This window comes from Epinephelus fuscoguttatus, linkage group LG19 (genome assembly GCF_011397635.1).
Source record: "Epinephelus fuscoguttatus linkage group LG19, E.fuscoguttatus.final_Chr_v1".
Lineage (NCBI taxonomy): Eukaryota > Metazoa > Chordata > Actinopteri > Perciformes > Serranidae > Epinephelus > Epinephelus fuscoguttatus.
The window spans coordinates 34,233,182-34,257,212 of record NC_064770.1 but is presented as its reverse complement, the minus strand read 5'-3'; the positions used below and the strand labels follow the sequence as shown (position 1 = coordinate 34,257,212).

The 24,031-nt window shown below is 43.4% G+C and overlaps 1 protein-coding gene across 1 annotated transcript in view; it reads left to right on the top strand.

Annotated features, from left to right (window-relative positions):
- Nucleotides 1-24,031, top strand: part of tnrc18 (trinucleotide repeat containing 18) — a 73,514-nt gene that overhangs the window by 24,264 nt on the left and 25,219 nt on the right. Inside the window, exons 4-16 of the mRNA XM_049560982.1 lie at nucleotides 5,818-5,922; nucleotides 6,383-8,260; nucleotides 12,258-12,345; nucleotides 12,506-12,735; nucleotides 13,860-14,006; nucleotides 16,730-16,914; nucleotides 17,629-18,043; nucleotides 19,505-20,497; nucleotides 20,624-20,769; nucleotides 20,858-20,991; nucleotides 21,122-21,235; nucleotides 21,326-21,509; nucleotides 21,608-21,932. Coding sequence (XP_049416939.1) covers nucleotides 5,818-5,922; nucleotides 6,383-8,260; nucleotides 12,258-12,345; nucleotides 12,506-12,735; nucleotides 13,860-14,006; nucleotides 16,730-16,914; nucleotides 17,629-18,043; nucleotides 19,505-20,497; nucleotides 20,624-20,769; nucleotides 20,858-20,991; nucleotides 21,122-21,235; nucleotides 21,326-21,509; nucleotides 21,608-21,932 — 4,944 coding nt within the window. The remainder of the gene's footprint in view (nucleotides 1-5,817; nucleotides 5,923-6,382; nucleotides 8,261-12,257; nucleotides 12,346-12,505; nucleotides 12,736-13,859; nucleotides 14,007-16,729; nucleotides 16,915-17,628; nucleotides 18,044-19,504; nucleotides 20,498-20,623; nucleotides 20,770-20,857; nucleotides 20,992-21,121; nucleotides 21,236-21,325; nucleotides 21,510-21,607; nucleotides 21,933-24,031) is intronic.

Here is a 24,031-nt window from a genome sequence, read left to right as displayed (position 1 = left end):
ATGGATTCTATTTAGGGTTCGTTTTAAAGCTGATTGCATCGCCTGTGTGACACAGATCTCGTCCAGTCCGCTGCAGCAAATCAGATTCTGTGTGATTAGTTTTTTAAGATTTTGTCTCGATCGTACTGTCTTCGATTTAGGGACGGTTCAAAGGGGGCAGCGCTGTGATTATAACCAAGAGTCTGAGCAGTAATTCCTCCGACTCTTTGCTGGTTCCCTGGCAACTGCTCAGAGCCAAGAATAGTGCGGCACATAACTCGAAACAAAAATGGCATTTTTGTGTTTTTACACTTCAGTTTCTTTGCAGATTAAACAATCAAGATATAATGTGTGAATTTTGAGCTTTGGGGGTGCTAGTAGATGCATTTTGTTACCTGCAGACAGAGCCAGGCTATCTGTTTCCCCCTGTTTCCAGTCTTTATGCTAAGCTAAACTAAACAGCAGCTGGTATAATAAGGTTCCTCAGATTTCAATTTAGTGGGATTTCATATTCCTAATTTAGGAACACAGCTGGTATATTTTATACTTACTGTAATCCAGTCCATCATATATCACTATATGTATTTTGAATATACTGGCACTCTGTGTGGACATTTTTTTGGGAAGTGGACTTAGTCACATGTGTATCCTGGGCTGTTTCTATGTACCATGAAGGTCAGAATAAGAGTGCACTCCAACTTTAGCAGTGGCTGCTTTGACCACAGAGATGTGGGTGATGGCTGGCTCCACTGTGGTCTTTTCCTCGGCCAGATCTTAGGCTTCTCAGGTGGTCCAGAGACGGTGTGTTTGCCATCAGGTTGATGGTGTTGGTCTCTTTCAAAGAACATGAATAAAGTGCACCTTTACGCAAATCTGCATGCTGCAACTTCAGTTAATAATGCCCTAACTCTAAAATATATGAATCATAAACAGCCCTTTATGTTGAAATAATGCCACAACATTCAGAAACACAATACTTGAACTATACTAGGGTGTGTACAGGTCCTTAAATTTCTTAATATAAGGCCTTAAAAAATCTTATATTGTCTTAAATTCAGATTCAATGGGTCTTTAATACTTTCAGTCACACTACTGCGAACATTTCTCCAGCCTGACATACCCAGTGTCTGTTTACAGTCATTGAAGAGACCAATATTGCAATAATAAATAGCATTTAAGACAGTGATGAGACTTTCTCTTTACATTAAACTTATTAAACAATTCAAAACAATGACAAATAGTGTCCAGAATATTCTCCAGAATAACCTCAAAGGTTCTGCATGTTCGAAAAATATGCTGAAAGCAAACCATGGCAAACTCAAGCCCAACAAGCAACAACAGATGGACACATTAACCTGAATGAAACATTGCTTAGTTAACTAACACAATGTAGTGCCCAGCTCTGCACTTGTAAAGGTTAACTAAACATCCCCTGTTTTTTCAGCAGCTCGACATACTCTGGTGGTTACTCATTTCACATAGACAGAAAATGCAAATGACCATCGAGCAGGGCTTTGCATCTAAACTTGCCATCAAAAGACGCCTTTCTTTATCCATTTCTGCTCACAGAGGTTTGTTTCTGCTTGCCTCTGCTAACGTTACTGCTCCATCGGATGTACATGTGTTCATCACGCGTCCAAAAAATAAGTGTCATTAAAAGGAATTTCCATTGCACATTTGTCTTAAATTTCATATAAGGTGGTATTAAAAAGGTCTTAAAGTCTTAAATTTAACCTGGTTATATCTGTAGACACCCTGTATACATGATTTAGGGACATTATTTCAACCTTATGTCATGTTTGTAGGGCTGACCCAAAAAATTCGAAGCTTCGAAGCTTCATTCGATGGCACGGGATTCGATTGTGGAAAAAAAACAAAAATTCGAAGCTTCGGCGCTTTTTTCCCCATTTTTTGGGGGGGGGGGGGGCCTTAAACGCAACACTAACCCCGTCAATGAGCAACGAGCGCACTCAAAGCCACTCTGAGTCTGGTGTCAGAGACACTTCTGATGCTCTGAGTTTCACATCTGTTTGATTGTGCTGCAGTGTGCGCCGAGGGTTTTAATTTAAGGTGCTCACAGACTCGGGCGCACTATAAGTGGAGCATTGAGCGCACTTCCGCGTTGTAGTTTCCTATAAAAATGTCCGTGAAACACTACATTACCCCCAATCCTTGCACGTTTCTGTCATGGCGATGTGAAAAATACATGCCGAGCAGTCTTTTGAGTGACACTGGTGCGCGGAGCGGTCAAAAAATCTGAGCTTTGCGCGCACAGGGCTTGTGGACATCCGCTTGTAGTCCGTGCGGACCTCCGGAGTGTCTTAATATCCTAGAGGCCTATTTATTGAAGAATGAATGAATAAAATCAATAAATCCTTGTTGGTCAGGCAGGGTGGGCTGAACCTCCTAAAATAATTGTGTAAATATATCCAATGGTTGTTGCAGAAAAAAATGCCAACCATAACAAGTATCAAAAACAGGGATTGCTTCAATGAAACTCTAAAGGAACATACCTTTAAATCATACCCTCAAATACAGAAGTCGATCAGTTTCAGCCCCCGCCAACACACACACACACCTTGTTAGACTTTATATTCAGCCAAAGCAGGAGGGATAAAGGATGGATGGACTTTTGACGCTTGACTTATAGTTGAGCCTGAATTGAGGATGAAGTGTCTGAAGCTAAAGAAGCCTTGCTCTGATATGAATAGAATCTCTCACGGCCTAAGAGAGATTCTTAATACCTGGTAGCTGGCTTTAATAGCCACTAAAAGCTGGAGATGTTTCCGGGCGGCAGCTAAGAGGCAGACTTTGGATATGCCTGGGATGCTCTGTGGCTGCATAGGAACCTGTATCAAAGCTGTCTGAGATCAAGGTTAGCTGTTAGCTGTGGTTAAAGGAAGCTTTGCAAGAAACTTATCCCGCGTGCCTTTAGTCCCCTCACATCATTCCTCTTATATTTCTGTCTCTCTATGCCTCCCTCTAACCACTGACACCCTCACCACCCGCCTCCTCCTGCTTCTCCATTTCTGCCTCTCACCAGATTTATACTCCGGCTCTGCTGCTCGCCGCTGCGTGCTGGAACGGCAGCAACGTCTTTGATATATCTTGGAGTGGCCGGAGTGTGGGAACAGGGAATGTCTCACCCTCTCTGGGTGGCAGCCTTTTTTTTATTACATGTGGTGACACCAGCCAGCGTCACACTTGCAGCCAGCTCAGTCCCAACACAGAATCCAGAGCATTACACCAGGCGCGAGGCTTTGTCTATATTAAGAGCCGGTCTCTGAGAGTGGCAACTGACTGTCAGGCAGACTCTCACTCAACATCAACCTTGAGCTAATCTAGGGCTGAGTGATTAATCGAATTTTATTTTCAACCAGGATTTGGCTTCAAACGATTATGATACAAGATGATCAAGATGAAGAGATTATTTTACATCCCTGTCTTTTACAGCAGTAGGCTCAATGTTTTCTCTGACTTTCTCACCGGATTTAACAACTTCTCAGACCGTCTTTGTGACAAACTTTGAGACTTATGCAGACCATCAGGGAAAAAGCAAGAAATATATTTAAGTATATTGTGTTGTAATTCATTCCCATGCTGCTCGAAGTAATCGCAGTCCCAGGCCCTTCTACCAACAGCGCGGGGTCTCTCTTTCTCCTCTTGCACCATGTATTTGTTTTTAAGTTGAGTTCAGTAAATGCAGATGTTTCCATCGTCAATGAGTAATCGTTTGAAATAATCGTGATCTCAGTATTGACCCAAATTATCATGTTTCGATGATCGCATAGCTCAAAGGTGAACTCATGAAGCACACAAATTGTTAAAGGTCCATCTAAATGTAGCGCAAGTTTTGACTGAATTCTCCAAAAATCTGCAAAGTATAATGCAAATTTATGTCCTTTCTCCATGGACTACTGTTACCTGAACTTTGGGAGTTGGTTTATCAAGATACGCAGTAGATGGCACTAATTCTCCGGTCATTACAGCATACAGCATTGAAGGCCGGGCCCCATTCATCCCTATACGAGTTGCTCGGTGGTGCATGAAGCCAAAATGGTTCAACTGCCGTGTATAAAATTACCTAGATGACCAGGAACTGCTTCTGCACTATGTGGCCCATAGAGCAGGCGCATTAGAGACTTCAGCTTAGCTACTTATGGTTTAACCGAAATAATTCTAACGTGTGGCTCTTCTAGACTCTCTAAACGTTACTGGACTGAATGGATTGAATCCCGATAGTGAGAGAAGTGATTTTTGCAAAGGTTGTGATGCTAAAAAATGTATCCGCATATTTACAGATGCCTCTATCACTGTGCAAGATGATGTAAAAATGTCTTTTTGTGTTGGAGCCAGCAAGTTACAACTCCACTGTTTGGTCACTATGAAAATTGGTTTCAAAGCCTGGTGCACTTCCTGGGGGCCTGGGGTCTCATTTATAAAACAATGTGTAGGATTTAGACTAAAAATGTACATAAGGACAAAAGCCAAAGATGGCATGTGCCAAAAAATATTTGACAGTTTCTACAATCAGGCTTCCACCTCACCATCTGCAATTTCCTGTCGCTAGAATGTTCGTAAGCAGGGGTCAAGTGTCTCCCACCAAGTTTGTTTTATAGATCACAACTTTTGCATGGGAATTGACGTACACCTCTTTCAGGCCTCGATTTATGCTTAAGCAATGTTTATAAATGAGACTCCTGTTCAGATGCAAGGAGGTTAAAACATGTCAGTGTACTTGGTTACAACACATGAGCAGTATATGAGCAATAGCTGGGGCGTTATCATAGGACTTAGGGGATGACTGATTTGTCAAACTGAGACTTTCACTGTTGGCCTCAAGCTGGAATAGTTTTGTACGGAAAGTAAAGATATAGGTGAAAATTACAATTCTTTAAGTATTGACCATAAACAAATATTTTCTACATGCGAACATTCTCTTGTATATCAGCCGCCATCTAAATTATTGTACCCAAAAGGTGTGTCAGGTTGAGCGCATCCAAGAAGGCTAAAAAGGTCTCACCCAAAGAGCACTTGAGTGGACACTGTCCCTTTATTTCTGGTACCATCTGCTGTAACCCTCCAACATCACAGCTCCAGTTAATTACATTGCACTTGTGTCATACCTCATAGCTCCCATGAGGTCAAAGAGCGTGTCCCAGCCTTCTTTGAATAGCCGTGGTCAGGTGACTCTGCAGAAGAGGGCGTAATGAGATGTCACAGTTAAAAGAGGGGCAGTCAAACCTCAAAGGAAACCAGTGGATGTATAATAACGCAGACACACTGGACAATCGACACAGAGAGTTTTAAACAACTAGTAATTCAGCTATGTGCTCTTGGAGAAGTTTTAGTAACAGTGCTGTGTGCAACGGGTGTTAGAAGCCATCCAGAGACGCTAAGGAGAGCTTGCAGTGACCTGTGCAATGACTTTATGTTATTTTTTGCTGTATTTGTTTTTCCTTGCCCAGCATGTAAACTTTTTTGCATTATTTCAAGATTTTTTTCTAGGTTTTGATGTTTCCACTCAGGTACTTTAATGCAGAAACTGATCATGAAATTTTTAAAATAGTTGCCAGTTAAAAAACTGCATGTCAACTCTGCTGCTCTTTATGTAAGAAATAATATTTTTGTTTGTTACATAACAGCAGAAGATGCCTCTAAATCCTTATGCATCATGTCTCTCGGGTTGTCCAGTGGCTCCAAATGGTCCTCGTGAGAATTTCAAGGGAGACATAATATTTACAAGACTGAGCTGGAGAATAAGTTGTTGTATAGTCTCAGTTGCTGTGTAAACTACATCGTAATGACATGTTTTTTGTGTTGTGTGTGTGTCTGCAGGCTACCCTCCTCTGCCAAGCAGCCTGTATTCCAGCCCCTATCTGTCCCTGGGGCACCTGGATCCTCCCTCGCTGTCTCAGCACCCTCTCTACGACTCACATAAAGGTCAGCTGCTGTCACCAGCAACATTCACGGAGACAAGTGGCTGTATTTAGTGCACATATTCTCTCATAACCTGTGATACATGAGTGGAAGTAGGTTTTCATGTCGAGCCTTTTCAGTTAGTGAGGAGACTCGTAGTTTGTTGTGGAATGAAGCCAGAAATGGGGAACATTCGGTTTACAGGGGACCAGTTTGAGCTTTGTTTTGTATTTTATTTTCACGTTTAAATGTATAGTATGCGTCTTTTCTTCGTGGATATGACTGTTGCAGATCTTCTGTAGGTTTGTGTTACTGTTATATTTTCTTGGCAAGTCGACATTTAAATATTTATCATGCTCACCTCTGCCTCTGTGCTGCTGTTTTGCTCTAAATCTTCATCTGTTTCAACAGGTTGTGTTCATGCTGTGGGTGTGTGTTTAGGCTCATGTCTCTTATGTTTTGTGTTGTTTTTTTTTTCCTCTAGAGAGCTTTTTCCTGCCAGCCTCCCTGAGCCAGTTGCCTCTCCACCCTCCATCTGCTCCTCCGACTGCCCCGTCCAGCTCCACACCCCCTCAGAGGACGTCCCGGGACGGGGGTAGAGACCGGCCTTACCGAGGGGAGAGGGAAAGAGAGAGGGACAGGGAGAGAGAGCGTTCGAGAGAGGAGCAGAGGCCACACAGTGTGGTGGACCTGACGCAGGACGGGAGGAGCGAGGAGGACCGCAGAGCAAGGAGCGGCGACCGGGAACGAGAGAAAGACCGGGACGCGGAGAGAGACAGAGACAGTTGGCCCTTCCATCTTCACTCCAACCAGCAGAAGTCACACTCCCAGCCTTCTACTGTGGAGCCACGATCCAGGCCGTCACCCCCGCAGCACTCCCTCCCATCTGGCGGGGGTGGGAGGTTTCATGGACCAGACACAGACAGAGGAGGTCGGGAGGAAGAGGGCGGCTCTCGACCCCACCACAACCATAACTCAAATAACGCTAACTCAAATAACTCTCACTTAGACAGACAAAGGAGAAATGACTCTATGGCCATGTCAGCTGGGACCCTCCACATCTCCTACGCCCTCCCCCCTGCGCTTCAGCCCTCTGCCGCTGGACCGCCTCACCCTTCCACAACCAGAGAGTCTATCAGAGAGCAGCGAGTTAGCGCACCGACATATGTGCCTTCTGTGGAGGTTTACGACGAGCGGGTTGGGCCCATTCAGATCGCCTCGCAGGCCCGCGACAACAAACACAGCGACAAACACAGAGAAAGGGAGCGCGACAGAGAACGAGAGCGCGACAGAGAGCGCGACAGAGACAGAGAGCGCGAACGTGAGAGAAACAGGGAGAGGGAGAGCTACAGGTTTCCTGAAAGGAGCCTGATGGAGCATCCTCGCCTCTCCCAGTCTGGCGAATCAGGCAATCAAAGAGAGGAAGGTTCTGTCATTTGTTCCAATGGTTCCGTTGGTAAACGAGGCCAGGACGCCTCTTACACCAGTCAATCAAGGTTCAGCCCGGAAAACAGGGACATCTCTAAACACTCAATGCGATTGGGTATAGAGCGGGCAGGGGCGGAGCCTAAGTGGAATACCATCAGCCCGTTAGCCAACTATGCCACGAGTCACATGGCTGCCCTGGCAGCCCAGCACGGACACACACTCTCCTCTCCCCACAGCCAGCCGACACACACACAGATGTCCCCTCACACAACCAGTCGGCCAGGCAACAACTCCCACTCCTCCCACAGCCATTCCCCCCAGACACACCCCTCCCAACACACACATGGGCGTGCAGGTGAGGAGGGGAGTCAGAGACGCTACCTGGACCCATCGGCGCTCTACCGACCTGGAGGGTCGTTGGGAGGAGAGCGCGGTGTGGGAGCAGGTTCAGATCCCACAGAGGTTTCAGCCATGCAGAGTCTCATTAAGTACAGTGGAAACTTTGCTGCTGAGGGTCCGGGGTCCTCCAGGCACGCTGCAGATGGCCGAGGTCCCTTTGGGGGCCTGGCTAGCGTCGGGGTGGAAGCTGAACGAGAGAGGGAGAGGGAGAAAGAAAGAGAGCGTGACAGAGAGAGGGAGAGGGAAAAAGATAGAGAGCGTGAAAGGGAAAGAGAACGTGAGAGAGACAGGGAAAGGGTTTCAGTTGGATCATCGGGTGGTTCAGGGGCGTTGAGGGTGCCGCCACAGCTGAAGAGAGAGCAGGAACGGCCGGATAGCGCACGCTCATTTGGCCGAGAGGGGGAAGGGGAGGTGCGCCACCCTCCGGTTGGCATTGCTGTAGCTGTGGCCCGGCAAAGAGACAGTGGGAGCACCAGTAAACAGACCAGTGGACCCTCGGACACACAGAGGACCCTGCTGCAAACAGCCATTAAAGGTAATGACATCTCTTATGTAAAATAAACACCAAACAACTCACTGCATCACTGTTGTTTGACTGTTGAACACAGTTTCACTTCAAAATAAAAGCTCTGTGCTGGAAATTCACTGTACCTAAAAAATAAAGTGTGTTTTGTACAAACTTGACATGTTCGCGAGTCACTTGCGGTCTATTCAGAATGGACCAGCACCCCACTTTTGGACCACAACCCCACCAGTTGGGAACCACTGAGTAACCAAGTCATGATCTATGGAAAGAGGCATTAGTGTTGAATATTAATATGTAGTTTTTGGGCACTATTAGCACCACAAACTTAGTACTGTCTAGTTCTATTATACTGGAGAGAACTCAAACATGTCTATGAGATATCGCCATCACTCAGCAACTCACACCAAAACAACCTAGACTGATAAATAGCACTACAGACAAGAGAAAAAATATATTTATTTTTCATCCTGGGGTGTACTGTCCCTTTAAAGCCTATGTTCCTGTGGAGCTAACCCTTGAGTAGAATATTATTTTCTTGCATGTAATGATAGTACAAACTGAGAAATGGATCATTGGTGAATGAATGGATCAAGTTTGAAATGCTTGCAGGAGTCATGCGGTGACCCTCACTTACCCTCACACAAGTAATTATATATTTGATAAGTTAATTCAAGTGTACTTAACTTGTTTTAAACATTTTACTAATATATTTCCTCCTGCTTTCGCTCTCCACTCTGGCTTCTCTCAGAGCGGCTCTGCAGGGAACATACAGTAGATCCCCACAATTAAATGAACCACGAGCAAATGATTCCTCATTTTGGTTTCCATGAATAATGGAGGATTCATTTTCTTTCGGATCAAAGTCGTGTTCACTCAGCCCGTTTGACTTTGAGGTGTTCATGCACGTAACGCGATTGGAATGGTGGAAATACCCCCCCCCCCAAAATTACTAATTATGTCATGACTTGTGTTTTGTTGAAAGGCTCTTTTTGGTGAGTCCGTAGGCTCTCTGTGCTGCATAGCAATTCCTGCCATACAGCGCTCTATTCTTGTACGTCAAGGTCATTCAGCTACAGTGCTCTCTCTCTCCATCTCTGTCTTTCTCCTTGTTTCTGTTTCTCTCTCAGCTCCATGCTCTCTCTGTCCTCCCACAGCTCAGCCCCTCTCTCTCCGTCTCTTGCTCTTTTCATTTCGCTGAATGTCTCTCTCCTTCCCCACCCTTCCTTCCTCTGTGAGAAGGTCTTTGTGGCGGCACTCCCTCCTTGTCCCACCTCAGGCCCCCTGCTCTTTCTCCACTCTTTTCTTCAGCGCCCCCTTCCCCACCCCACCACCACCCTCTCTGCATTAAACATGTCATTACAGAGTGCTGCTAAAAGCTACAAACAAGCCTTGAATTACAATAAGACCATGGGTGCGTTGCTAAGCAATGGATCAGTCTTGAGAGTGACGGACTGTGTGTTTGTGTGTGCGCGCGCGGGTGTATACGAAGAACCGTGTGAGATGTTTGTGTGTGTGCATGCCTGTTGGGGGCGTTTATTCATTTCCTTGCTTGAGCAGAGTGATTGGTCTAATAGCATCAGTCTCACAGGCTGCGAAGAGCTCTAAATAAACAGCGGAGGATTTACGCAGAAATCACAAATAGATGGATGGATGAACGGAAAGATGGAGGGAAGCAGGAAGGAGAAGAAGAGGGATAGGCTAATGATAAGAGATGGACAGATGGGACGTAGATCGATACGTTGATAGACGGGAAGAGAGAGCTATGTCAGGAAGTAAAGAAGTGAAAGAGTGAGATGGAGGGAGGACCAGCGATGGAGGAATGGGGAGAAAGAGGGGGCGTGCAGCGCTAATCGCTGGCTTTCTGATGCAGAGAGGATAGCATGTGGGACAGGCTCCTTGTAACCTTGGTAACAGTCTTGAAACCTTTCCTGCGGAGCATGTCAGGGATTGTTAAAGTCTCTTGTCCCTTTCTGGGCTACACACACACACATACACACACTTATAGAGCAGAACTGAAGGGTTCAGCACACTTGTATAAAACCTTTCTGCTGCTTGGGGACCTTCAGTCAGCGTCGATGAGATGGAAGAGGGTTAACGGGAAAGAGTGCGAGGAGGAGAGCCTCATGTTTATTCTGGACTGCTTGGTTGAGTGCTGCTGCTTTTTTATTCCTCTCCATCTCTGTCTTTTGCCGTTGGCCCTTATAGTAAGCAGAATGGGTTTAACACTCTGTGTGTGTGTGTGTGTGTGTGTGTGTGTGTGTGTGTGTGTGTGTGTGTGTGTGTGTGTATAGTGAGGCAGTAGTGGTATGTTCACACGTCTCCTGTGGCACTAGACTAATAACTGATAAGAGCTGACACTCAGAGTGAGAGCTGTCACTCCATTCGTGTGTGTGTGTTTGTACAGTATGTGTGCACACGCGCTTTGTGTTCAGGCTGTGGCCCAACATCATATTTTTAGCTTCTCCTCTCATTTTGACATGCTGTGTCGTGTCATCATTATATAGCCAGTGTCACCTTGTCTTCTTCCCCTCTCTCCTCTGCTGTCACCCACTTTCCTCTTTTACTTTCCTCACCACATTATTGCTTCCTCTTACCTCTCCGCTATCTGCTGTATCTTCTTTTGCAGCTCATTTTTCTCGTTAAACGAACACTTCACTGACAAAATTATCATTTAAATGTCAATTACTCACATTACTTACTCTGAATTTGTGAAGGAGAATTTGTTTTTCTCGCATGCCTCCACGGTAAACGAAGAATCTAGAAAAAACTTGATGAATTGTAATTAAAGAGACCTGCATTTAACAACATCGAAACTATATGAAAACATGTGTTTACAACCTCTCACACGCCTCAGCACGCAGTGCAATCCAAGTCTTATTTATCCAGTTATATGCTCGGTACTTCCCAAATAGGCAGCCCTTTTTGACGGGGAACTAACACTGACTGCATATAATAATGGACTTACCTACTATGACATCACCTATTGGTTTGTGGACTACCATTTTGAAGCCTTCAGTTCAGCATTTTGGCTATCGCTATGTTGTGTTTTTTTTTTTTTAAGCCAGAGGTGATCATATTTGGACGAGAGGGTGGATCTGACTCAGAGAGTGCAGCGACAACTCCCAGCCTGTCACTCAAAGCAGCCCCTACTTTAAATATGCAAAATTTGGGGCCTCAATAGAATGTGAACAAGTGAGTTATAAGAAAATTCACCTCTGGTACAGTTCTCATGAATGTAGAGCGTAACAACGAAGACCAAAGGCGTTTTTTACCAGGCTGTGAACATGTTTATTTATGCTGTAAAGGTGGGCATTGTAACATTGGTGTCTATGGGGATTGACTCAATTGTCCATACGATGAACTGCAGTTTTTGGCACTTCTGCATTGGCTTCATTTTTCAGCCTTGATGGTTGCCGCTTGAGAGCTAAATGAGAAGTGAAACTTATCTATGCTGTCTGCAAAGCTAGTCTCCATTGACAAATAGTAATTTTACCTCGCTGAGTCTTTAAAGAGTTGGTTTGGATTCACCGAAGTCACGCAATAGCACAAGCAAACCTACTGATTGAGGCAGTGGTTGACCAGCAGCTCCTGTGTACGGCAAAGTAAAATGACTGTTTTTGTCAGTGGAGTCTGGCTTTGAAGAGAGCATAGATCAAGTTTCAGTTTCAGTTTAGTTGTCTGTTTGGGAAGTACTGGGCATACAACTGGATAAAAGAGACTTGGATTATACTGCACGAGTTGTGTGACAGTTTGTTTAACGGATGTTTTGATATAGTTAAATGTTGACCTCTATGACCCCTTTGTTTTCTGAATCTTTGTTCACCAAAGGCATGTGAGAAAATAAAGTTTTCTTCACAAATTCACTGTAACACAGGCTGAGGATTTTGGTGTACAAATGGTCAGTTTGCGGGTGAAGTGTTCCTTTAATACATACTTCATGTGGGATCAGGGTTTAAACACTGAAGGAGCCACTAAACATCTTTGTCTGTGCCTCGTCCCATTACAGATGAGGAGCGAGGGGAGGACCGTGGGCGTCACCATGACGACAGACTGCTGGCCGGCCGGCTGGAGCGTGAGCAGGAGAAAGTGCTCAGGTAAGGAGTAATTGTAACCTTGTTAACACAAGTTTGAGTGGTTGCCAATGGAAATAGTGTAAAAAGTCTACTGTTGGAAAATATGAACTCAGTGACATTTTGTTCAGACAGTATACTTCTGAACACACAGAATAAATAAAACTGACTTGTCTCCTTCCAGAGAGTCCAAGGAGCTGGCAGAGTTTACTCAGATGCACCCTACACCGCTGTCTAGCGGCCTGACACCCAGTATGATGACTCCCAGCCTCATGACCCCCAACCTAATGGTGACAGGAGGAGCTGCCCTGGCAGGGGCGGGGCGATGGCCTCCAGACCCCTCAACTCTGACCTCTCACCCCTGGATGCCTCGACCTGGAGCTCCCCCAGTGTGGCTCTCCAGCTCCCCATACAGTATGTGGACGTACATGTGACTGGAGACACTTACAAGCATATGTTTAGATGTTCCCAAAATTGCGGTCAACATACCTTGTGACACCTTAGTGTGATGGTTGAAGTCAGGCATGTATTTAGTTATTTCAAGAATTTATAGCAGGAGACAAGTGATTAGATGTACTTTGAATTCTAATCGGCTTAATTTTACACTTAATTTTTGAGTCATTTCCGAGCTAAACGCCAAATATTACCAAGTTTTCATTTCTCATTTGCTGCTTTTTCTTCTTTCTATGTGATCGCAATCTGATTATCTGTTGGCTGTGGACTATTTTTTTTTTTTTAGACGAAAGAAGCATAAACAAACACCCACATGCATGATAAATGCAAAATTTCTCTTGTCAGAACTGTATGACCTTGTATTTTCTTCATGTGAGCTGACACTTCATATGTCCCCTAAGGTAGAGTGACAGATGTGGACAAGTACAGCTGCACGCCACACTAAGCATTAGGAGTACAGTAGCTTTTGCCCTTTTCACTGAGCATTATGTCTTACTCTCTGTCAGCGGAGTTATCCAGCCCGGTGCTAAAGACTAAAGAGTCTAAATCAATTCAACCCCAGGACGTGGCGTGCTTGCAAAATTCTGCATGCATCCATGTAGCCTCTCACGATTGGCGCAGCAGCAAAGGGAGGTGTTGTCTGCCTGTCCAGTGGCTCATTCAGCCGCAGCCTCTAGGGGTCAAGTTCCACAGACATTCCTGATCTTTGCAGGACATTCCTGCTCCTCCAACGCTCGCTTGTCCAGAAATAACAGCATCAAGACGCACAGACACACACTCACATACTTATGTGAGTTTACACATAACTGTACACGCACAACATCTGAAAGTATGGTACACACACACGCAGGCGGAGCTCCCCATGGGACAGCTCTGTCTAGACACAGAGGGCAAAAAAACAAAATCACTCAAAAAGCAGCTAAATTCAGAGAGTGCTTACTGATATAACCCCACTATGACTTTACCATGAGGACTCTGGCTGAAGAATGATGCTGAGTTTATGTTAGTTTTAGCTGGGAAAATGTTTTTTTTTCCTCTCAGTCTCTAACATTTCACGCTTTTTCTTCCCGTCCCCTCCCATTCAGGCCTGGGTCCTTCCTCACTCCATCAGACCCTCCCCCCAGGCTACCCACCCTCTCTGCCAGGCTCCATACCCCCTCCCTACCAGTTTGCCAGGGACCCACAGTCTGGACAGCTAATAGTCATCCCCACTGAACACCTGCCACACTACGGTATGAAAGCTGCTCTCTCTGTATAAGTGTGTGTGCATGTGCATCAATGAAATCTAAAGTATGCGCACATGATGCTGGTTTGCTGATTTTATCACTTATAAAATTACTATTTATTGCGTTTAGCAAAAAGAAATCATCACCGTTTTCATTTTGAAACAGATGTTAGTGTTTGTAATTACTATAAACAGATGAGACCATATCCAATAAGAATGACAGCCTCCATATGGTGGAGTGGACTGTGTGCCAGTAGTTTTTGCTTTCTGCTAATGTACAGCACAGAACAGCAGGGTGCTGTGATGCACTTTAAACATGATTATCCACTTCTGGAAAGTGAAAGAGAAACTAATATGAAGCATCAAAATAGAGCAGTTATTCCAAACCAAGGGGTACTTGTACCCAAGAGGTACTTCTGGAGTTGGAGAGAATCTAGATTAGCTCAACTAATTTGGACAAAATATAAATTAAGCTTTGATTGAAAACACATAGCCTCATATTGAGTCAGCTACAGCACCAATCTTGTGATTAAGAGTGTGTAAAAACTAGTTATCAAACGAGGAGCTATCAATGTCTGCACAGTTATCTAAAACTAATAGATATGGATGATTTATAGTGCTGGTTTCAACATAGCAGAGTTCCCTAGTCTGCAAGGTGTCTTAGTTATGACTTGTTTGACGTGTTTCTGTTTCTTATGTGAAGATCCACAGTGCTCACAGGAGGCAGGGGAAAAGTTGGAACAAAGTTTCAGAGAATACAAAAAAGAAAACAAAACAGCAGGCCAAGTTCTTCCAAAAATACATCTCATACAGCCATATTTCTGTATATTCTCACCGTAAAAACCTGTTATTATTCACTTTAACACTGCTTAACACGGTCAAAAACATAACATAACACAGACTTAAAGTTGTCTGTACACAAGACAACAATCTCCTTTGGTCATTCACACAAAACTGCCTTGCAGCACCACACCTGTGGTAAATAACTTATGCCTGTGTTCTAACATAGAAATTAAGTAAACATAAACATAACCTTAGCAGATTCCACTACTACACACTTATCAAAATATAGAGTGCAAACTTAAGTAATATCAGAACCGATATGGTATCATATGAACACAGACATTTTTACCACAAATAAATATGTGTTTAAATGGCTCTTACACTGTTGAAATAGTTAGCTAAATGTAATGGAAACTGATGAAATGGTTAGCTAAATGTAATGGTAAAACGTTGAAACAGTTAGCTAAAAGTGATGAGTAAATGGTTGGAATAACTAGCTAAAAATAAAACGGTTGAAATAGTTAGCCAAAAGTAATCAAACTGTTGAAATAGTTACCTAAAAGTAGTGGAAACTGTTGAAATGGTTAGCTAAAAAATAAACCGCTTAAAATAGCTAAAAGTAATGGTTAAACAGTTTAAATGTTTAGCTAAAAATAAAACGGTTGAAATAGTTAGCCAAAAGTAATCGTAAACCATTGTAACAGTTAGCTAAATATAATGGTTAAAGAGTTGAAATGGTTAGCTAAAAATAAAACGGTTGAAATAGCTAAAAAAAAAAAAAAACAGTTGAAATGGTTAGCTAAAAATAAAACGGTTGAAATAGCTAAAAGTAATGGTTAAACAGTTGAAATGGTTAGCTAAAAATAAAACGGTTGAAATAGTTAGCTAAAAGTAATCATAAACCATTGTAACAGTTAGCTAAATGTAATGGTTAATGAGTTGAAATGGTTAGCTAAAAATAAAACGGTTGAAATAGTTAGCCAAAAGTAATCGTAAACAATTGTAACAGCTAAATGTAATGGTTAAAGAGTTGAAATGGTTATCTAAAAATAAAATGGTTGAAATAGCTAAAAGTAATGGTTAAACAGTTGAAATGGTTAGCTAAAAATAAAATGGTTGAAATAGTTAGCCAAAAGTAATCGTAAACCATTGTAACAGCTAAATGTAATGGTTAAAGAGTTGAAATGGTTATCTAAAAATAAAATGGTTGAAATAGCTAAAAGTAATGGTTAAACAGTTGAAATGGTTAGCTAAAAATAAAACGGTTGAAATAGTTAGCTAAAAGTAATCATAAACCATTAAAATAGTTAGCTTAGAGTAATAGGTAAATGGTTAAAATAATTAGCTGGTTAGGTAAAAAAAAACAACAGTTGAAATAGTTAGCTAAAAGTAATAGTAATGCAGTTGAAATGGTTAGCTTAAAAGAAACGGTTGAAATAGTTAGCTAAAAGTGATACGTAAATGGTTGAAATAATTGGCTGGTTAGCTAAAAATAAAACAGTTGAAATAGTTAGCTAAAAGTAATGGAAACTGTTTCAATGGTTAGATAACAATAAAACCGTTAAAATAGTTAGCCAAAAGTAATGGGTAAATGGTTGAAATAATTAGCTGGTTAGCTAAAAATAAAACAGTTGAAATAGTTCGCTGGAAGTAATGGAAACTGTTGAAATTATTAGCTTAAAGTAATAGCTAAATGGTTTAAACGTACAGCCTCTGCTGATCCAAGTGATGATAATGCTAAAACTAAATCAAACCTAAACACTGGTTCATTTTTGTATGTAAAAATACACTCTGAGGGTTGTTGAAATGCAGTCTTTATTTTGAGAAATGAAGCAGTAACAATGCTGTTAATCACTGGCTCATCCCTTCAACATACCATGACAAATGTAAATGCCAGAGAGTGCTACTTAAACAGCTCACTTCCCTCTGCCCTCCTTTGCTCCACAGGAGGTGATGTACTGGAGCGTGGAGCCCCAGTGTGGTCGGGGGTATACGGTACAGGCAGCTCGCTGCAGCATGCAGCCCAGCTCCAGCTCCTCTCCCAGCAGCAGATGCTCCGGCAACAGGAGCTGCTCATGATCCAGCAGCACACAGCGCAGGTCCTGGAGCTGCAGAGGAACGCACAGCTAGTCGTAAGTGGACTCTGTGTTGTTTAATGTGCACGTATTTAGAGATATTTACATACCAACACATGTATACATCCACCTACGTATCCAAACAGAAACATAAAACATAGCGGGTCTGTTATGTGCATTATGTCCTTAAAAACACACATCATATCAACAGTGAAAACATATGGTGGTTTCTGGCTCTGTAGAGGAACCTAGAGCTAGAAATGAGATATATAATATTGCATACACACACAAAATCTCATTCTACAGCAGGGTGAAGAGTTAAAGCAACAATACAAAGGACAAGGCTATTGTTAAGGTTATTCTATATTCTACTTATTGTCAACAAATCCCATGAAAAAACCAGAGCCAATAATGCAGCCACATCTCAATACACTGTGATTTTCCTTCTCTGTCTGTGACACTCAGCCTCAAACCGGCTGCTCCCTGCTGAAGACTTCAATCTTTAAAAATGGGTCACAAAGCCTCAGTAATTTCCCAGAGATGATGTGCGCCCTTCACATATTTTTTATGTCATAGTAAAGTTGTATAACACGTTCAATAAACAGACACTTACACAGCACATCCTGCAGCTGCAGAAGAATACAGTCCAGGAAGTCTAAACAATGCAGCCACACACTAATATTTATACCCTGAAGTGTGTCCCATCACACACACACACACACACACACACACACACACACATATGAAGCCGTCTCCTCTCCTGTGTTTCAGGAGCGTTTAAAGGCCAGCGAGCACCGGCCAGAGCTGGAAGACAAGGCAGACAAGCGGAACGCCGACCCCAAACCTCGCCCCTCCTCGATATCTTCCCCATCTCCCTCACCCATCCTGCACCCCCGCAAACCTCCCCCTCCCTCTCGCTCACCAACCCCGTCTACCTCCTCCCTCACCCCGCTGCCTCCACTCCCGTCACCAGTGACCACCCTCAAGTCAGAAGAAGGCGGACAGAGAGTGTTGTCTCACCCCCCGACGCCCCTGCCTCACCCGCCGTCCCCCCGCTCAGCCTCTCCGCCACCGTCCTCGCCACGGCGGCCTAAACTGGAGGCGGCTGAGGAGGGGGAGGTGGGACGGAGGGAGCAGAGAGAAGGACAGAAGCCGGCCTCTGCTCCCTTTCAAGGCATCTACTCTGGTAAGTCTGGAGGAATTTAACAACTGAACATTCAGTCATTAGAAGTTTAAAAGACTTGTTTCTTTACAGGTATTTTTGTCACTAAATTCCCAACCTGTGCACTGAAATGGTTTATAAGCTTTTTGGTCTTAAGACCTTTTGTGTTGTCCAGGATTTTTGAGATGTTGGGGCTTATCTACTGTGTGTCTGATACTTTATGAGCTACACTGGACAAACATGAGGCTAGCAAAGTTTTAAGTTGTGATCTACAGACTGAATCTGACTGTGTGTGTACAGTAACTTCTGGTTTAAAAAACCCTTGCGTCATGTACATAAAATGAAACAGCTGAGCAAACGCTGCCTGAATGGCTTAGTTTTTAGCCATCTAAAAAGAGGCTTACCTAAAAAATCAATATTAGTTTAAGTGTGCGGTTTATTTAGAATATTTTCACCTCTTTACCTTTCTGTCAAACAGCCCTCTGTGACAGGTATTGAAGCAAACATGCTAGCAAACAGGGATTTGCGCAAATGTGTCTCGTCAATTAAATGTTGCTAGCCTCTCTACTCAGAATTAAACCTTTTATTTAAGACTGTTATTAATGTATGCGATTGTGTTCACCCCTTGAAATTGCTTATTATTGCTTACTTTGGTTATTATTTTCAAACTGTTTTTTCCCACTAAATATTAGTTGTTAGCTTTTATTAAGTAAGTTGCTGTCATGTTTTTTAGAGAGGTTCATAATACACGGTGCACAGTGTCACACATTTCAGTAGCATTTAAAATACAATTTAGTTATTAAGAAATGTAATTAACAAAATCAAAAAGGCCCATATAATATAACAAACTATTTTTTGGACTGCGTTTAACCTTTTGGATTGAATTGTGCATAATTTTGACTGTTTTGTTTGAGTGTTTTCTAACTTTTAGAGTAGTTGACTAGTTAGACTTAATTATTATTAGACTTAGAGATTTCACAAATCTCTGCAAGGGTTGCAAGGGTATTAACTGTATTACAGAATTACGACAATAACTATAAGTCAAAATGACCCTTAGAAAAATTACAACGAAAGTGTTATATTTGGTTGAACAAACTTTTTACTACTATTAATGAAACTTGAAGCTGTTTTTTAAAATGGAAGTTTGTGCAAAAAGTCTCTATTTTGAAAGTAACTAAAAAAAAAAAAGTTGAGCTTCTTCGTCCAGTTGCATTTTTTTCTTTAATACCGTAGGTACGCAAATGTACACAGTATGATAATCGTCACAGTGTACCTTAAAACTGGTGTACCACTGCACCGCTATTCTCTGCCATTGAAATCAATTGCCAGTTGTCTACCTGGAAGTGACTGTAGTTGCTAACTTGAAGTCACGACGGATTGGTCTATTAAAGGATCTTTGAGCAATGAATTAATCCAGCCTGTTCATAATATTGTGTTAATATATTAATGACCCTAATTTCTGTATTTCTGTTTTTGCCATGACAGATCTCCCTCCAGGTTACCCTTACCAGTCCATCACTGCACCTTTCGGCTCACCTTTCCCCCCTTATCACATCCCAGCACCCACAGGGACAAGCACAGAAGTTGTCCCACCCCACCGCTCCCGCTCTCCCGCTCCCGCCTCTGCTGTCCCTTTGCCTTCAGCCCACCTCCATCCAAGACTGCTGGACGCAGACATCAAGCCACAGAAACTAGAGCCGTCAAAGACAGGATCTTTCCTCAAGCAGGAACCAGGTGTGGAGCAGCCTCCACTTGACATGACGCCAGAACCTTTGGGTCCTCTTCGCCGTAGTTGCAGCCCTGTGCTACCCAGCCAGGACAGAGAGGAAGACGGGAAAGCCCTGAAGCCTCAACCTCAACCGCTACCTCTGCTTGTCCCCAGCCCTCCACCACGACAGGGTGAAAGACTGGAAGAAGTCAGGGAGGAGGAGAAGGAAGGAGGGCAAATCAAAATGGAGGTTTTATCTTACTCCTGTCAGGCAGCATACCCCCTGCCTCCTCCACTCACAGAGGCCGAGCCTAAACCAGAGGTCATCAAGGATGCAGAGCGATATCCCCCGTGCATCGCTGCAGAATCAGACAGCCAGAAGTCTGCTCAGATGTGTACGTCACTAGAACAAATCACCAGCACAGTGTGTGAACAAGAACAGCCAGACACTCCAATCAACGTGCACACTCCCAGTCAGAAAGAAAGTGTCACTGAAACTCCTATTTATCCGCCTCCCACCTCCAAATCGCCGCTCCCGCTGGTCATCGGTTCTGAGGATCCCATGGCAGGGATGTTTGCTCTGCTGGCAGCCAGTGAGATGGCGCAGGCCCGCCCCAACACCCCACCTGCCCCGACGCTCATACCACAGATAGAAAACCCTCCCATGGGTGCAGACTGTGCTGGCGCTCTGGAGATGGTGGCGCTGGAGGGGATGGCCTTGCTTAGCCAGATGGCCCAGCGAGAGATGGAGCACATCAGCAAGGAGCAAGGTGAGTAGATCCGAGGGGGTGAAGGGAATTAAAAGTTGAAATTTGAAAGATTAAAATTAAGTCTTACTCTCTCATCAACTCTTTGATATTTCTCTAATCTTTGAATTTCCTCTGCATCCCATTCAGATCTGACGTTAGAGGGTCTGGACTGTCTTCTCGAAGCAAGCAGACAGATTTTGTTGGAGGCCATCGAGAAACAGTCCCACATTGATCTGCCCAGAACGCTGGACCCCAACAAGAAGTACAGCTGGAGGCAGAGGAAGGAGGAGCCGGTAAGATAAAGAAAACTGTCGCGGCCACCCAGAGCTGAAAATGTGTCAGTATGTGAAATGTCGTGACACTTTTCTCTCTCCTCTTCAGCTGTACAGTAAAATGTCCATGGACGTGTTGGACGCAGTGGAAGTGGAGTACCGCGTCCGCCTGGCTGAGCTGCAGAAGACGTACAAGGAGAAGCAGAGAGATCTGAGCAAGCTGCAGAGACGCAGAGACAAGCGGTGAGCTCGCGTAGTTTACTGCACGTACAGGATGAATTAATTACACCGCTGCTATAATTACACACACAAATATGTTCCCACGTCTCCACCCCAGACAAACACACCTATAACTCTTTTATGCATGTGTCAGTGAGCGGCAGCAGCAGGAGGATGAGAGGCGGAGTCTGACCAGACGGGGCAGAGGAAGACCCAGGAAGAGGAAACTCTTGGCTACACCTCCCAAACTGGATGGCAGGCCTGGAAAGTGAGTGAGAGCTCCACCTGGCATGTGCTTCTGTTTGAATGTTTAGTTTTTTGGCAGTGCAGAAACAATGCAAATATTCTGATGTCTCAGGGTGGGTAGGACAGTGCAATACTCTGAGGACTCTGAAGCCGGGGAGGGACAGAGGAAGAGGTTCCGGGTGTCCAGAGAAGAAGAGGAGGTGGAGGCAGGAAATGGTGGAGTGAAGATTAAGAAGAAGAAAAAGAAGAAGAAGAGCTGGAATGACCAGGAGCCATCCACCAGTCATGCTCTGGAGGTACGGCCACTTGGAAGTGCATTTTGTAATGTTGATTGCAGTGTTGACATCATTGTTCAGATTAATTAACAATTTTTTGTGGTGTTTTTTTTTGTCAGGTGTTAAAGGCGAAACGAGGCCACATGTGCGAGCAAGAGCAGCTGGCGTCAGATCTCGACCGAGCGCTTTCGCTCTCGCAGCTCGGCTCACTCGGGTCGCTTGGCGCATCTCGCAAACTTACCTCCAGCTCCAAATTAGACAAGTCGAAGAGCAAGTCTGCGGAAAGTCGGATGAAGCAGCGAAGCATCCTACCATCCGCCAAAGCAGGGAAACACAAGATGGCTGCCAAGGCTTCTGCCTCAGAGACCACCCGGAAGGTGAAAGGTCAGAAGAAGACTGCTATGTTCTCTCCCATGAGATCAGAGCTCAGCAGCTGCTCCAACAGTGAGTACCTCAGACACAACAGCTTTATATAACTGATGCTGTCAGAGAATAGAGTCAAAGTACTACAGATAACAGTAACTCAACAGTTTTATATGTTTCCAGAATACAGAAAAACACCAGACTTATCCTTTAAAATGTAACTTATAGGTTAGTTCAGTGATAAAAGTACTCTTACCTTACTTAAACACTTAACACTATTACTGTATGGAGAACATTTTTTAACTAACCTGAGGCAGAGTAGTCGGGTGTAAATCACTACTTGCACCACAGTACAATAGTATATGTATTCTTGGGACAACAAAACAATATTTGATGACATCACAAAGTCTTCCACGATACAATTTTGATCTAATTCAGGGGCCTGTGAACAATATGAGATTATATAATCTGCCCTTATAACACAGTCCATTGCAGAAGAAGCTGCTTTTGGAACAAAATAACACATAGATTGTTGTATGTAATGACAACCTGTTAAGTGCAGTAAAGTTTACTTTAACGTGACTCCAATAACAAACAAAATACAGCTTAACAAAAAGAACATTCAACAAAATTCAGCTCAATAATAACCCAAATTCACAGACTGCACTGTGAGATACAGAAAAGCTCGCACATCCAGATGATGAACATTTGGTGCTGGACAAGAGATCATGCAAAAGACAGAAAGACTGAGTTCACACACTAGACTATGCTGCCTTTACATATATTTAATATAATTACCACAGAGGTGACGTTTCAAGCTCAATGTTCGCCATCAGTGTTGATCTCAAAGTGTCACCTCAGTGGTAATTAAATTAAATAATTGTTCATGGGAGCATAGTCTTTGACATTGCATAAATTAGCCATGCAACCAGCGGACATTTCCTTTACTTGTACCTTGACAAATTACATCTATTATGTATATGTTTTCTTATTCACCATTGGTTTAGTTCACTGCATCTCCCAACAAAACAGCACCGTTGAATTTCATCTTGCTTGCACATTTTTTCAGCCTCAAATTGTTGAACGAGTGCAGCTATAGGCGTTTTCGGACCGCACTTCATGTTGTGTCCAGAGCACTGTTTTGAGGAACCCTGAGTGAAGCAATAGTATGGTGATTGGGCGAACACAACTTTATATTTTATTTAATTTATTTATTTATTTAAGAAAAGGGACGGTGTGCATTAATCAACATTTTAATTGCAAATGGACCCGAATTAGCTGAAAGGCTAGTTTTCATTTGCAGTTTCTTCGCAAGCTGTAAAAAGGCATCCTAGATCCTAGGCATCCCTAAAACAAAAAATTATTATATGAATATTATTTTTATAAACCTGTTAGCTGTGTAAACAACAGACAACACAAAAAAATAGCTAATAGCAAAAAGAAAAAGGGAGAAAACACGGACTAATGGGCCGACAGTGAAGTTCAGGCTCTGTTGAGCAAATGTGCGACTGTGGAAATAATGCGATTTTGACTCATCAAAGCTAAAGTGACGTTGCTGTACCAACCACTGGCCAGCTTGCAGTGCATCATGTCAGCATTCCCTATTGGCAGTGTGACTGCATACAGAAAAAAAACCCTGAAAATTGGAAGTTCTTGTGGGAGCTCCTCGGTGGGCAGTTCCTCTTAAGAAGTTCCCGTAACTGTTTGGGTCTGAAAACGCCTGATGCAGCTGCAGCGATAGGAGCAAGTCGGTGGAGTGAGGTCGCTGACGACTTTTCTAAAATCCAAAATGTTTCCACACAGCTGATTTATTCCTGAGATAGGAGTGAATATCGTCTTTCTCTTGGCTGCCTGCCATAATCTGAGTTTCATAATGAAGGCGAACCTTAAAGATGATGATCGGGATTGATGTTTTCTATTGATCCAGATCGATGAATCGTTACACTCCTATTGAGCAGCAAACTAAAAGACCCCTGCATGCGCTTCATCCTCTTGAGACCAGCATGCAGCATTGACTCGTGGCATTATACAGCTACTCCTTAGGTCACGTAGTTATGTAGACCATAGCTGAGTCAATATTTTAAAACAATATAGATTGAGGTTTAGTTTGAAGGATCCTGATGTTGCTGAGGTCAAAGCAGAAATCTTCTTGGTGTCCGACTCCTTATTTCATGAATCAT